Source organism: Mastigoproctus giganteus, chromosome 13 (assembly GCF_048544385.1).
Source record: "Mastigoproctus giganteus isolate SK-2022 chromosome 13, ASM4854438v1, whole genome shotgun sequence".
NCBI lineage: Eukaryota > Metazoa > Arthropoda > Arachnida > Uropygi > Thelyphonidae > Mastigoproctus > Mastigoproctus giganteus.
In genome coordinates, this window is record NC_143587.1 from 13555693 (window position 1) to 13572149 (window position 16457).

Genomic DNA, 16457 nt, shown 5'->3' on the forward strand with positions numbered 1-16457 from the left:
TTTGCTGCATTAACACAGAGCTGCCACTTTTCTAACCATAAATTGAAGTCTACATAAGTATTTCTGAAGCTCTTCATAGTCAATTAGTTTTTTCAAATAATTTTGAGGGTTTTTTCCCTTCTTTTAATATAATACTAGGGGGCTTCGCTCACCAACCCCCTTCTTAATGCCAAACTCACTTCTTTCTCTTTGCCAGATTCATACACTTCATAAAGGGTTTTAAACATCTTCGCGTACAGGTCGGTTTTCATTTGTTATATACTGAATGATTTCCAAGATATTGGTCCTTTTCACTCTTTTAGCTCGTTCCATCAACGCTTCTCCCTCGTCGGAGAAGCATTGATGGAACTTAACTATATAACTATACAAATATTTAAAATATTTACAAAATACTAAACTATTTACAAATATACAAACTATATCAGGTCCCTTCATCAGCTGACATTAATATACAAAAAACTTTACAATGGAACATCAAAAGATGGCAGGTGTGGTCATGTATTAGACAGTGAAGCACGCGCACGAGGTTGGTGAATGTTATGGAAGCAGTTGTCTTGCAGTGCGACGAACATTGGCACATGTTCCACGTAGGCACTCTACACTGTCAACAGCAAGTGCCTAATTCAGCTCAGTAACCCATTTAATTGTGTTCTTTCCATTTAACATTCACCAACCTCATGCACGTGCTTCACTGTCTAACACATGACCATGCCCGGTATCATTTGATGCCGGGCATGGTCATGTGACTTTTTTTGTAACATTGCATCAAAAAACATTAACATTGTAAAGTTTTTTTTATCTTAATGTCAGCTGAAGGGAACCATTGTCCCGATATAGTAGAGGTATGATTGTAAATAGTTTAGCATTTTGTAAATATTTTAGTTTTTTGTAAATATTTGTATAGTTTTGTATTGTATAATGTTATTATTTGTATAATAACAACATCATACTAATATATGAGGGAGCATCAAAAAAGGTTGTACCCTTACCTAGAAATAACAGGCCTAGAAAGTTGAAACATCACAGGAACTTTAATCCTTTTCTATGTACTCTCCATGTATAGTAACACATTTCTCCCGTCTATGGATCATGTTTGATGCCTTGATCATAGAAGTCAGCACTTCTATGATCATCACTTTTTGCCTGAAACCATGATTCCACTTCATCAATGACTTCCTGAGATGAATCAAAATGGTGTCCATGCAATGGTTTCTTCATTTCTCGAAACAAGAAGTCTGATGGTGCTAGGTCAGGAGAATAGGGTGGGTGCTGCAGTTTATGCCAGTATCATTGAGGATACCTTAAGAGTTCAGGAAAACTGCTAGTTAGGTAGGAAAAGGGTAATACAGATCCATGTTTATCTGATGATATGAGTCAAAGTAATGTTGAACTCATCTGAAGAATTTTTGTTTATTGCTGCAACAGCTGATGTTTGCAAAATGTGTTGAAGGTAACAACGTTTCAAATGAACGAGAAGATAAATCTAGGGAAACAAGTCTAAATAACTTCAAGGGGTGTGTCACCCCTTGAAGTTATTTAGGCTTATAGTCATCAGTCGGAAAATGAAGAAAGATGTTACAGTAGTTAAAAGTAAAGGCACTTCAGTGGAAAAGAAAATCTTAGAGGCAATGATTAAAGTGCTATCCAGGGAAATGTAGATAGATATGGCATTCTGAAAGACAAACAGCATGTTTTAGTTAAGGGAAAATCATGTTTAACACAGTACTCGTGAGCTGGATGTAGGGACAATTTCAACATAGTTTATTTGGATTTTAAGCAAAGCATTTGACTCAGTCCCCTCATGATAGGTTGTATAAGTTGGAGCATATTGGGCTTGCTGGAAAGATTCTAAGATGGATTGCTGGGTGCTGCAGAGCAAAAGGCAGAGCATCGTAATTAATGGATATTCTTCAGATTGGCGTAATGTCAGCAGTGAAGTCCCCCTAAAGAGCAATTCTGAGATGATTGTTGTTTCTGATTTTCATAAATGAGATCAATGAAGGAATAGAAGACGTGATGTCAAAATTTCCAAACAACTTAAATATTGGTAGTGATTAGTGCCAAGTAAAACTCCTTCAGGATGAAATGAGCAGACGTAAAAAATTAACAGAAAAGTAGTAACTATGTTTTAATGCAGCATTTAATTGCATTTAATGCAAAATGCAATTCTTACACTTGGGGAATAGCAACTCCAAAATAAATTATATACTTGGTGGAGCTGAATTAAAAACAAAAGAGGAAGAAAAGGATCTGGGAAATACAATATGGGCAAATATGAAGTTTTCTGAGGAGTATAAACAGGCAGCTATGAAAACCCATGGTGTCTTATCGATGATTTACCAAAAAAACATTTTCCTGTAGAGATAGGGACATTATAATCCCACTGTATAAGGCAATTGTAAGTCCACATTTTAAATACTGTGTTCAAGTACAGAGACCTCATCTGAAAAAAAAAAAAAAAACATTGAGCTTCTTGAAAGGGTCCAAAGATGGGCAATTCAAATGGTGAGAATGGCAAATGGGTAACCATATGAGAAAAGACTCTGATTGCACTATATGGTGAATACTATTACTACTATTACCAAGTCATCCCAAAGAAGAAGAAGCATTGCTTGATGTTGATCATTATCTACTCTACCAATCTTGACATCTGCAAATTTTAACATCGCACTCTATATCCCTTTGTCAATTTAATTTAAGAAAATCAAAACCAACAGTGGTCCCACTTATCACATTATCCCAATCTGAAAAGAAATCATTCAGAAATCAAAGGATTTTCCCTGTGATTTTAACATGTTCCAAAAATTATAACCTATCATGTGGGACTGAATCATATGGTTTGCAGAAATCAAAATAAATGTCAAAATTATTTCATACATCTAGCTCATGAGTGATGCTGTCAAAATAGGTAAGTTGGATAAACAAAACTTTGCTGTGTATCCTTCAGAATTCCATTTCTATCTAAATGATCCAGTATTGCACTCTGTCATTGCCTCCATGATTTTCACTACCACCGAAGTCAGACTGACTACAGGGCTGGCCTCAAAATTTTCAGGGTCCTGTTCAAGAATTACTTGCAGGCCCTGGGATCCTATGCAAAACTTATATGGAGTGTTTTTTAATAGTGATTTATTAATTTTTTTTATTTTTTCAAATTTTACAGTAACTAAGAAATAATTAAATAATTTTATATTATACTGAACAAAAATTTTAAATACAGTAGAACGTTGGTTATCCGGAATAAATCTGAAAGGCTGATCTTTCTTCTTCTTCTTTTTTTTTTTTTTTTTTTTTATTAATAATGGTAGTGCAGTAAGCGCGGGTTATAGTGATCACATTTTCAAATTGAATTTTGATTCTAATAAAGAAAGATCGAGTTTATAACAGATTGCACAAACAAAAAGCCCAATAGACTGAAAACTGCAAATTATTTTTGTTTTATGATTGTGGCCTGTAGAATTCTATTTGACCTTCAGAAATGTGCTTTAGAAAAATATCACAGAGACTACTGGGTTTTCTCGGAAACCATGAGTGAATTTCAGATTAGTTTAGCTCTAGATTCAGTAAGAATAATATTGGCCCGAAACTGTGTGATTTATTATTTTTCTCAGTTTTTTACGGTGATGTGAATGAAAAGAAAACGCACAATTTTAACAATGCAACATAAAATGGAAATTAACAGAATTAGAAATGGTTAAATTTTAGGAAATCTCTCCAAAGGATTTAATGTGGGGACTTCAACAATTTATGACATCAAGAAATATTCTAGTGCTATAACAGAATTTGTGTTGATTATGGATAGTGAAGGAGGATCTAGCAGGAAAAAGACAATGTCAAAACCTGAAAATAATGCTTTAGAGAGTGCACTTTATTTGTGGTTTCTTCAGAAGCGAAGTTTAAGGGAACCAGTGTCTGGCCCAATGTTGTGTGAAAAAAGCATTGGATTTTAATTGAAAATTTAGAGGTAATGAAGATTTTAAGGCAAACACAGATTGGTTGAAAAACTTTAAATTGAGACATGGTATACGTGAACTAGATATTCAAGGCGAGAAACTTTCTGCAGACAAATCGGCAGCCGTGTCCTTTAAAACTAAGTTTGCTTCAGCTATAGCAAATTACAAGAAAGAAAACGTTTATAAGGTTGATGAGAAGGGCTTATTATGGAAAGCATTACCGAGAAAAACCTTGACCACTAAAAGAAAAATGCCTGCACCAGGTTTTAACACGAGAAAAGGGCAAGTTACAATTGCTGTGTGCAAATGCCACTGGGAAGCACAGATTGTCCATGCTAGTTATCGATAAGTCGAAAAAAACAGCATTTAAAAATCTTTCTTATTTTCCTGTTTTCTATAAAAATCATAAAAATGCCTGGATGGGTGTTTTTGTTTTCTGAGATCGGTTTATATATTTTTTTAAAATTTAATTAATCTTAATTATTTAATTTAATCATAAGGTAATATTAAATTTATTTAATCTTACCTTATGTTTGATTATCCGGAAAATTTGGCTATACGGAAGAGGTCTGACAATTATTCCGGATAACTGACGCTCTACTGTATGAATTAAATTTAATACATTAATCAACAATATTGTTTAACAATTTCAGTCATTACTCATTATTTCCTTACTTCCAGAAGTTAAAAACAATAGAGATATTATTGAAAGTGAGTATAATATAAAAATTACATTTTTAAATAACATCCTATGTTTGATATCAAATGAAACAAACATTGAGAATGAAGTATATGCTCTACTTCTAGCAATTTTCAAATCGACTAGCACAAGTGCTCTTGGAGTGACAATAATGTGGGTAACTAGATTTTAGATGGCAGTAGGCCCATTGATAGAAATGTGGAAAAGATCAGACGTTATTATTATTTAGACCATTTGGGCATGGGCCCTGTTCAACAGAACCAGTTGAACATGCTTGTGGCCAGCCCGGACTGACTAGTAGGTAGTCACTCGCTTCAATTTTTATAACTGCTTCTGTGTATTGGCAATATGCTGGCATATGCCAATACATAAAGGCAGTTATAAAATTTCACACTTCTCTAATACAAGAGAAATCCCTCCCCCCAGAGTTTAGTGATGTTTTCAGAATTAACCTTAGTAATCAATACATTCTCTCACCACCTCTGTCAATATTACTGGGTATATGCCATCAACTCCAGGAGCCTTACTCACTTTTAATCCTGAAAGTTGTTCTAATAAATAATCTGAAATAAGAACTCAAATGCTGCCATGATACGCATTTAAAAACATACATTTTATGCGAATAAATGTATATATTTCGAAGTCCAATCTTATGTCGTGACTTGGCCCATGCAAAAACCTTCCACTTTCTCTTCCATTGTTTATTATTAGGAAATTAACTCATAATTAAGGAAGGGATAAATCAGATGGGTCCACTTGATATCAATTGTTTGACTGTAGATGATCATTCTCAGATAGTTGCCGAACTAAATGAGTATTTTGCATTTACTTCACATGAGAAGTTATTCAAGGAGGAGAGGGCCAGATGTTTATCAAATTATAACAGGGAATTAAATGATTTTGCAATAACTGAGAGCAAAGAGGAGGAGAAATTGCTGAAATTAAACATAAGTTATATTAAAGGAGTTGGCAAAGGAAGTAAGCACACCCTTTTCCATAATTATGAGAGCATCCTCAGACTCAAGGGAAGTTCCACGCACTGGAAATGTGCAAATGTATCTCAATTCACAAAGAGAGATCAAAGAGTGACAAGAGTAATTACAGACCTGTTAGTTTGACTTCTGTTCCAGGGAAAATAATGGAGTCACTGGTTAAAGAAGTAATGTTGGATAATCTAGACAAGACAGCAGCAATAATTCACATGCAGCATAGGTTTGTTAAGGGGAAGTTTTGTCTGACCAATCTGATTAGATACTATGACATGGTCACAAAGGAACTGGATGCAAAAAAAAAATTTTTATATCATATACTTGGATTTCAGGAAATACTGTTGCACATGGAAGACTACTGTACAAATCAGAGAAGTTTAGCATTAAGGGCAAGTTGCTACAATGAATAAAAGGATGGTTGAGGGGAAGAAGACAGACTGGTAATCAATGGATACTGCTCTTTGTGAAGTAATATTATTAGTGGTGTCCCCCAGGGTTTGGTGTGATACAAAGGTTGGCAGGGTTGTTAATAACAGTAATGACAGTATGCTGCTGCAACAGAATCTAGAAAAGTTGGGCAGATGGGGTCAAGAAGTGGCAACTGAAGTTTAACATTGTCAAATGCAAAGTACTGCATATGGGTAGCAGTAACCCTAGAGAAATGTACCAACTGGGTGGTGTTACACTCAGGGTAGTAGAAAATGAAAGAGATCTGGGAGTAATTGTGCAGTCAGATATGAAGTTTCCTGAGCAGTGCAGACAAGCAGCCAGAGTAGGTCATGGGGTCTTGTCAATGATATACAGGAATTTGTGAGCAGGGAAAAGGAGGTGATTATCCCTTTGTATAAGGCAATGGTCAAGCTACACCTTGAATACTGCGTACAGGTATGGAAGCCTTATTTTAGGAAGGATGTAGAGTTGCTAGTACGAGTACAGGAAAGGGCAACAAGACTGGTGAGGGGAACAAAGGGGTGCTCTTACGAAGAAAGGCTTAAGTTCTGCAAATTGCAGTGTCTGGAAACTAGGCACTTGCGAGGAGATCTGATTGAGTGTATAAGGACTTGACTGGATTAAGCAGGCTCAATGCTGATGGGATTCTTCATCTTGCTCATATTACAAACCTGAGGGGGCATAAACTGAAATTGAGGAAAGACAATTGTCGAACAGATGTTTGGAAATTTGCCTTTAGCCAGCGGGTAGTTAATTGCTGGAACAAACTTCCATCAGTTGTTGTGGAAGTTGATAGCTTAAATAAATTCAAGGCAGAACTAGACAAACATTTGGAATGAATGGATGGATGAAATGGGAAGGGGGTTTTTTTTGGCTGATAAGCTTGCTTTCTTGCATCATATGCTCTACTAATGCTAATTTATGCACCACTTTTCAAGACTATCTGCCATGTAAATTATAGTATAGGTGTTCTCGAAAATCAAGAAATGATTAAAGTGTTTAATGAACAGAATATACAAAAGATATATCTTAAGAAATTAAAATGCCACAGTGAACCATGCAAAATGCCTTAATAGGCTATATGTAAATAGGCACACTTTTTCTATGATTATAAAAGAAAATGGCTAATAATTTAACTTAATAATAACTTACTATATACTACTCATGTCCTTACTTTAATATTAGTTACAGTACACTGATGTCCTGATAGTTGGCTGTCATATAAATGATATGGTGATAAATCGACACATGCACCCTCTGCATACGCCTATTAAAAGTTAAAAATTCTAGTCATTAACAATGTATAGCAATCTAGCCATTAACAATTAAGCACTGATCTACATCTCAAATTAATATCGCTCACATTCCAAAGATGTGACATAGAACCTTCTCATCTCTATTGAGGGTATTTCAAAAGCCTTTACTAAAAAGGTAAATTGCTTACATGTGAATTGGCTGTTTTTTTGCATATAATTGAGTTAAGAGTGTTTATTGATAAGAGCAACTAGTTCCTTATCATTGTTCATTCTGAATTTTCTCTATTGGAGCTCTAGGTCACATAACTTCAAACTGTGTATTGAAAGAGGCCATTCGGTATGATTGAATGCAGGGACACTTCTCCAGACATCCTTAACAATATCAACAGTCGCTCCAAGATAGAGGGCAATTTGGCATGCAATTTGAATATATGAAGCCATGATACAATTTCCCTCCAAGGACTTTTGAAACACCCAACAGAAAAGAAAAAAAAAAAAAAAAAAAAAAAACTGAAATTATGTGATTATATGAGGATTATAAAAACTAAATGTAATCTCTGGCTTTTTATTCTTATGTCTTGCCTTTGTTAGAATTGGAGAAGGAAAACTTTTTCCTCAAAGTACTGTTTGGAAAAATGATTCCAAACTGGAAAAATTCCAATAACTTATTTCCATCACTCATTTCCATCATTTGATGGTAAAGAGATTTGAATCTCTTTACCATCAAATCATTTACATTATAACTACTTCATAGCAATTTTCTACACATAAAACATACTACTTGTAAGAAATAAATACTGTTGTCACCAGATATAAAACAACACTTTATCTGTTAATTTGGGTACTATGAAAATTCTAACTTGGAACTCTGTTTCACTTTCACACAATAAAAATTTGTTGGTATTGATGTACCAATAGGAATCAAATTTATTTCATCTACAACAAGGAAATTAGTTCAAAGGACTACACTAGTAAGTAAAGAATAAGAGGGTGATAAAACTGAAGCAATATTAAGAATTAGTAAAACTGCTTATATATAATCTGGAAAAAAAAAAAAAAAAAAAAAAAAAAAAAAATTAAGACTGTCAGATTAAAAAGAAGAAAAATGTAAAAATACCAGGACAGTCAATCCTTAATTATCTTATTCAGCAAAAATAAGTTAACTACCTCAATTACTGAAACTTCACTCAAAAGTCATGTCAAAAATTAAGAAAATATTTTTTGATTAAAAACATCTGGTGACTAAATTGATTTTATAGACTTTTTAATCATATAATTATAGATTGCTTTTCAGCTTTTTCTCAAAAAAAAGATGAAACTAGTGTAATATATTTCAATGTCCAAACAAATTCTTTTTTTTATTGCAACAAAATATAGCTCTAATTGCTTCAAAAAGGTTGAAATATGTTAATTATTTGATATAAAATATCAAAGTGTTAAAAACCTAGCAATTGCTTAATTAGCCAAAACTCACTTTTGAAACCTGTGAAATTTTTTTTAAAGCATGATATGGGCAATTAGGATCTTAATTAAGCAACAACATTCCCATTTCTGAGAAAGTGTACACTTTTGTGTAATCCTAAATTAAAAATCAATTAAGATGGTATTAAAAAAAAAAAAAACTAGGAGCCAGAATGTCAATAGTTTACGACAGGCATCTTTGGCTAGTTAATGACACATGTGAAGTGGATGGAGTAATAATCAGGGATTATTACTTACAATGCTTTTGGAGCTCAGATACTACCGGTTTTCCTCTCAGTGCAGGAAACAGTGTGTAAAAACAATGCCAGGGTTCTTTTGCTTGGCCAATGCAACGAATCCTTTCACACTTCCCGACATAGAAGGAGCACCATTGGTGCTGATGCATGATTTCCATGACAAATCGTGAGAACTGAAATAACTGTGGACATCAAGGATGTCTTGGCCTTTTATTGTTTCTGGAAATGGTTTGCAATATAAAAATTGTTCAATGATGTCTCCATTACAAACAAACCTGCTGAATGCTAGTAGTTGAGCTTTTCCAGTGATATCAGTTGACTCGTCCAACTGGATGGCAAAAAATTGACTTCTTTAATGTTAGCTATCACTTGTGACTCAATGTCTTGTATACACCGACTAATAGTGTTATCAGACATAGGGATTTTCAAAATCTCTTTTTCATATTCCTCGCCAAACACAATATTTACAATTTTACAGCATGCTGGTAAAATTACTGACAGCAATTGTATGTGATTTCATCTATTTTGCCACAATTTTGGCAACAGCATAGCTTGCTTCTTGAGCTTTGTCAGAAATAGTTTTGATTTTGGTCCATTGTTCAGCCTGGCGTGTTTGATCAGCTATGAGCCTTTTAAAATATTCAATTGGTTTCTCACATAAATGAGAGTGCTTTTTGTGAAGGTGTCTTTTCAGCTTACTTGGAACCATAGCTTGGTTCCCCAGTTTCTCGCCACAAACAACACGCTTGGGCTGCTCTTCTCCAGATGAAAAGAATCCGAAAGACAAAAAGTCTTCATTATACTGGCACACGACAGTTTTAGAACTAATACTAACTGCATTATATAACATATACCAGAACTAGTGCCAGCTACACTTGATTTTATTGTCATCATCTAACTTACGTTTTTTAATCAGAAATCTGTCCATGTCTAATAAGCCCTAAAAAATATAAAAATCAACTAAATTCAGAAATTACAAAATAATTAAAACAAAATAGAAATAAACAAAAATGCATTAGTACAAACTCACACGGAACAACACACCTGATGCGAACAACAGCTGACTGAAGACTGACACTGGCGGCTTGACAATGGTGAAAGGTGGGGGTGGTAAAAGTATATTGCAGAGTTATTTTGGGATCTGGAACAATAGGGACAAAAGTTCTTGGAATTTTACTATAATAACTTTTATTTTTATTAAACTGTTATTGTTTTCATTCTTATCAGCCTTTCATGAAAAATATACAGTACTTCTAAAATTTACTTTGATGATTTTTTTATTCCGCAATTTTTTTCACTTTTTTCCTATCTTCTCTCAAACTGTGCAGCATATCTGTGGACCCTTTGCTACACACCGGTTGAAAATTGCTGAGTTCGATGGTTGTTGTTGTTGTTGGATTGGGATTTATTGGCGCAAGGGCTGCTATGGCCAAAATGCACTTATTACTTTGGAGTGTTGGTCAATATATGAAAGAAATAGTTCTAGAAGTGACTGTATACGTTTATCATTTTTAGATATTTAAACAGCTCTGATAGATTAGCAGAGTTAGATGGTAGGAATGAGGGAAAAAATGTGCAATCATATTACAAATGGATTAAAACCCCATCTTGACTTTACTAGAGCCTATTACTTTCAGGAGTGAACAGTCAAATCAAAGAGGGGGGGGGTAGCTAGCAGCCATCTGGGCTCACAGTCACCTTACTGGGAAGATTCTTTATTACTCTAGTTAGGGTACTTTTTTTGTAAAGAACAATGAGCATAGTCTGAGTTGAGTTGAGTGGTTTCAGGAGTGAGCAGTAAACTAATACAAATCAGAGGACTTTACAATACTTTAAGGTTCAGCAACTTCAAACAGAATTCACAAATTCTGGGAGGTGAAATTATTCATATTCAGCATTGACTACCTTATGTTGTCTAACAAGAATTCCTCTTGACTATGTAAGTTTGTCATAAATCAGTTGGAGATGAGTTTGTTTTCTCATTTGGAGAAACAGCTTTCTTGATCTTGTAACTAATTGAGTCTGTAAGTTGTCTTCTTCCATTTTCAGACCTTCTGCAAACACTATTTTGGGGCTGCTTTTAAACTAGGAGGCGTGGTTCTTATTGTCATACACCATTTTGGATGCTGACTTCAAGGTAACACTGATAAGAACCTCTGGTAAAGGTTATGTTATGTTACGTTATTTGGTTTTTAGGAGCATTAGCAACTAAGGCCATATTGCTATGGGGATATGCGGTGGTCATTCTCTGACTTTTCCGCATCCTCCATATTCGGTGGTTACAGGCTCGAACCCCAGTCTAATCAAGAAGCGTGTGCTACTCACTGCTGCTCCTGCCCACCTGGCTATGGAGGCGCCTCTGGTAAAGGTTCTTACCAATGTCACCTGGAATGTTTTCATCAACTGGTTTGGACAAGTTAATTAGCATTAGCATTAGTAGAGGCCTATGATGCAAGAAAGCAAGCTTATGCGGCGTCAGCCAAAAGAAAAAAAAAAAAAAAACACGCTCCCATTTCACCACTCATTCGTTCCAAGTACCTGTCCAGCTCAGCCTTAAATTTATTTAGGCTATCAACTTCCACAACAAAGGATGGAAGTCTGTTCCACCAACCAACCACCCGCTGGCTAAAGGCAAACTTCCGCACATCTATCCTACATCTGTCTTTTCTGAATTTGAATTTATGCCCTCTCAAATGATTATTCTGAGCAAGAGGAAGAATTCCATCAGCATTGAGTATGCTCAAACCATTCAGGCTTTATACACCTCTATCAGATCACCTCGCTGGTGCCTAGTCTCCAGACACTGTAATTTGCAAAACTTAAGCCTTTCTTTGTAAGAGCACCCCTTTGTTCCATTCACTAATCTTGTTGCCCTTCTCTGTACTCGTTCCAGCATCTCTACATCCTTCTTGAAATGAGGCCTCCAGACCTGTATACAGTACTCTAGGTGTGGTCTGACCATTGCCTTATACAAAGGAATAATCACCTCCTTATCCCTGCTACAAAAATTCCTGTATATCATTGACAACACAATGAGCGACTCTTGCCGACTGTCTGCACTGCTCAGAAAACTTCATATCTGCCTGCACAATTACCCTCAGGTCCTTTTTGTTCTCTACCACTGTCAGTGTAGTACCACAGAGTTGATACATCACTCTGGGGTTGCTGCTTCCCATATGTAGTACATTACATTTGTCAATGTTAAACTTCATTTGCCACCTCTCCACCCATCTCAACTTTTCTAGATCCTGTTGCAGCAGCGTACTGTCATTAGTGTCCTTAACAACTCTGCCAACCTTCGTATCGTATGCAACTTGGACATTAAGCTTAATATACCCTCATCAATATCATTTATAAATACAGAAAACAATAATGGACCCAATACTGAACCCTGACGGACTCCACTAATAACATCAGTCTACGATGAGCAGTGTCCATTGATTACCACTCTGTCTTCTCCCACTCAACATCCTTGTGTCCATAGCAGCAATTTGCCTCCAATGCCACACTACTCCAATTTGTGCAGCAGTCTTCCATGTGAAACAGTATCAAAAGCCATTCTAAGATACAAATATATGATATCAAAGTTATTTCCTGCATCCAGTTCCCATGTAACCACATCATAGTATCCAATCAAATTGGTCAGGCAAGACTTTCCCTTAACAAAACCATGCTCTGTCCGAGCTATAACTGAGAACTTGTCTAGATGATCCTGCAGTGCTTTTCTAACCAGTGCCTCCATTAATTTTCCTGGAACAGAAGTTAAACTAACAGGTCTGACAATTAAATGAATTGTAGGATTCCTTGAGGTACTAATTTAATTGACTTAATAAATGGTAGCAATAGCTTAATTTTTTTAGTACTCACCTTAATATAAACTGCAGTTGGATTTAGAATGAGTGGAGTGGGAATTAGCTAAAATTGGGGTTAATAATGGGTAAGCTTTATTGTTTTGAACAGAATTAAAATGTGCTCAAGGAAATAGAGGTGCACGTCTTCATCCTTGGTTATCATGAAATAAATTGAAAAAATTGGAACTTGAGAATGTAATCACAGAGACCAATAGCTGTAACGATTGGCTTTTGTTATTAACGCAGTAATGGCAGTAATGGCAACCAACATTACCAACTGAGACCAATAGCCGTAATGATTGGCTTTTGTTATTAACGCAGTAATGGCAACCAACATTACCAACTGAAGACGTTAATAACAAAAGCCAATCGTTACGGCTATTGGTCTCTGTGATTACATTCTCAAGTTCCAATTTTTTCAATTCATTTCATGACAACCAAGGATGAAGACGTGCACCTCTATTTCCTTGAGCACATTTTAATTCTGTTCAAAACAATAAAGCTTACCCATTATTAACCACAATTTTAGCTAATTCCTACTCCACTCATTCTAAATCCAACTGCAGTTTATATTAAAGTGAGTACTAAAAAAAAAAAAAAAAAAAAAAATTAAGCTATTGCTACCATTTATAAAGTATTAACAGGTCTATAATTACTTGTGTTGCCCTTTGATCCTCCTTTGTGATTTGGGGTCACATTTGCACATCTACAATCCATGGGTATCCCCCCCCCCCCGAGTCCAAAGAAGCTCTCATAATTATGGCTAAGGGTTTGCTTACTTCCTTTGCTGCCTAATTTAATATAACTGGATAGATCCCGTCCACCCCGGGTGCTTTTTTATGTTTAACTTCAACCATTTCTCCTCCACTTTCCTCTCAGTTATTACAAAATCATCCAGCTCACTGCCAGAGTTTACTTCACCTCTGGCATTCCTCTCCCTAAATAACTCCTCATATGTGAATGTATATGAAAAATACTCGTTTAGATTGTTAGCCACCTGAGCGGGATCATGAACAGTTGAACCATCAATATCCAGTGGACCAATCTGATTCATCCCTTTCCTTCTTGAGTTTAAATAGGTAAAGAACTCTTTTCTGTTTTTCTTTGCATCCTTTGCCAGGGATTTCTCATAATCTGCCTTTGCCTGCCTAATCTCCTTTGTGAATTGGTTACAGACCAGCTTATATCTATCATAGGCTGCCATGTCACCCATTAATTTATACGTATCCCATGCATTTTTCTTCTCTGCCATATGTCTCATTAGTTCATCTGACATCCATTTAGGCCTAAACCTTGAACAATATTTCTTGGTTGGTATGTAAAGCCTAGTAGCTTCCAAGATAAGTTCTTTGAATGCTTCCCATTTTGAATTTGCTGTTGGTAACATCATCAGTTGTTCCCACTGTATAGAATTTAAATACTGTCTCAGACCATCGTAGTTATCTTTACGAAAGCAATAACCCATCCCTTTACCCCTGATGGTAGTTACCTCTTTGAGTAAATCCCACTTCAGCACACTGTGATCACTGCCACTTAGTGGTTCCTTTATATGCAGATCCTTAATGCATGAAGAATCACTACTGATAATCAGATCAAGAGTATTACTCCCTCTAGTTGCCTCCGGAACATGCTGATGTAGAAAACAATTATCCAATAAATCCACAAAAGCCTTGCTAATGGGTGAGTGACCAACCCACAAATTCCAGTCATTATCAGGGAAATTAGCATTAGCATTAGCATTAGTAGAGGCATTTGATGCAAGAAAGCAAGCTTATGCAGCATCAGCCAAAAAAAAAAAAAAAAAAACCCACTTCCACTTCACCCCTCTGTTCGTTCAAAATACCTGTCCAGCTGAGCCTTAAACTTATTTAGGCTATCAACCTCCACTACAAGGGATGGAAGTCTGTTCCACCAACCAACCACCCGCTGGCTAAAGGCAAATTTCCGCACGTCTATCCTACATCTGTCTTTCCTCAATTTGAATATTGGGGTCACATTTGCACATTTCCAGTCATAGTAAGTAAAGAATAAGAGGGTGATAAAACTGAAGCAATATTAAGAATTAGTAAAACTGCTTATATATAATCTGGAAAAAAAAAAAAAAAAAAAAAAAAAAATTAAGACTGTCAGATTAAAAAGAAGAAAAATGTAAAAATACCAGGACAGTCAATCCTTAATTATCTTATTCAGCAAAAATAAGTTAACTACCTCAATTACTGAAACTTCACTCAAAAGTCATGTCAAAAATTAAGAAAATATTTTTTGATTAAAAACATCTGGTGACTAAATTGATTTTATAGACTTTTTAATCATATAATTATAGATTGCTTTTCAGCTTTTTCTCAAAAAAAAGATGAAACTAGTGTAATATATTTCAATGTCCAAACAAATTCTTTTTTTTATTGCAACAAAATATAGCTCTAATTGCTTCAAAAAGGTTGAAATATGTTAATTATTTGATATAAAATATCAAAGTGTTAAAAACCTAGCAATTGCTTAATTAGCCAAAACTCACTTTTGAAACCTGTGAAATTTTTTTTAAAGCATGATATGGGCAATTAGGATCTTAATTAAGCAACAACATTCCCATTTCTGAGAAAGTGTACACTTTTGTGTAATCCTAAATTAAAAATCAATTAAGATGGTATTAAAAAAAAAAAAAACTAGGAGCCAGAATGTCAATAGTTTACGACAGGCATCTTTGGCTAGTTAATGACACATGTGAAGTGGATGGAGTAATAATCAGGGATTATTACTTACAATGCTTTTGGAGCTCAGATACTACCGGTTTTCCTCTCAGTGCAGGAAACAGTGTGTAAAAACAATGCCAGGGTTCTTTTGCTTGGCCAATGCAACGAATCCTTTCACACTTCCCGACATAGAAGGAGCACCATTGGTGCTGATGCATGATTTCCATGACAAATCGTGAGAACTGAAATAACTGTGGACATCAAGGATGTCTTGGCCTTTTATTGTTTCTGGAAATGGTTTGCAATATAAAAATTGTTCAATGATGTCTCCATTACAAACAAACCTGCTGAATGCTAGTAGTTGAGCTTTTCCAGTGATATCAGTTGACTCGTCCAACTGGATAGCAAAAAATTGACTTCTTTAATGTTAGCTATCACTTGTGACTCAATGTCTTGTATACACCGACTAATAGTGTTATCAGACATAGGGATTTTCAAAATCTCTTTTTCATATTCCTCGCCAAACACAATATTTACAATTTTACAGCATGCTGGTAAAATTACTGACAGCAATTGTATGTGATTTCATCTATTTTGCCACAATTTTGGCAACAGCATAGCTTGCTTCTTGAGCTTTGTCAGAAATAGTTTTGATTTTGGTCCATTGTTCAGCCTGGCGTGTTTGATCAGCTATGAGCCTTTTAAAATATTCAATTGGTTTCTCACATAAATGAGAGTGCTTTTTGTGAAGGTGTCTTTTCAGCTTACTTGGAACCATAGCTTGGTTCCCCAGTTTCTCGCCACAAACAACACGCTTGGGCTGCTCTTCTCCAGATGAAAAGAATCCGAA

The 16457-nt window shown here is 35.4% G+C and overlaps 1 protein-coding gene across 2 annotated transcripts in view; it reads right to left on the minus strand.

The window, feature by feature from the left end:
• The window catches only part of LOC150075774 (neurobeachin-like protein 1), a 693585-nt gene that overhangs the window by 380311 nt on the left and 296817 nt on the right, over positions 1-16457 (minus strand). For both annotated transcript variants that reach the window (XM_090387670.1, XM_090387669.1), the window contains exon 21: positions 7267-7359. In XM_090387670.1, coding sequence (XP_090243796.1) covers positions 7267-7359 — 93 coding nt within the window. The remainder of the gene's footprint in view (positions 1-7266; positions 7360-16457) is intronic.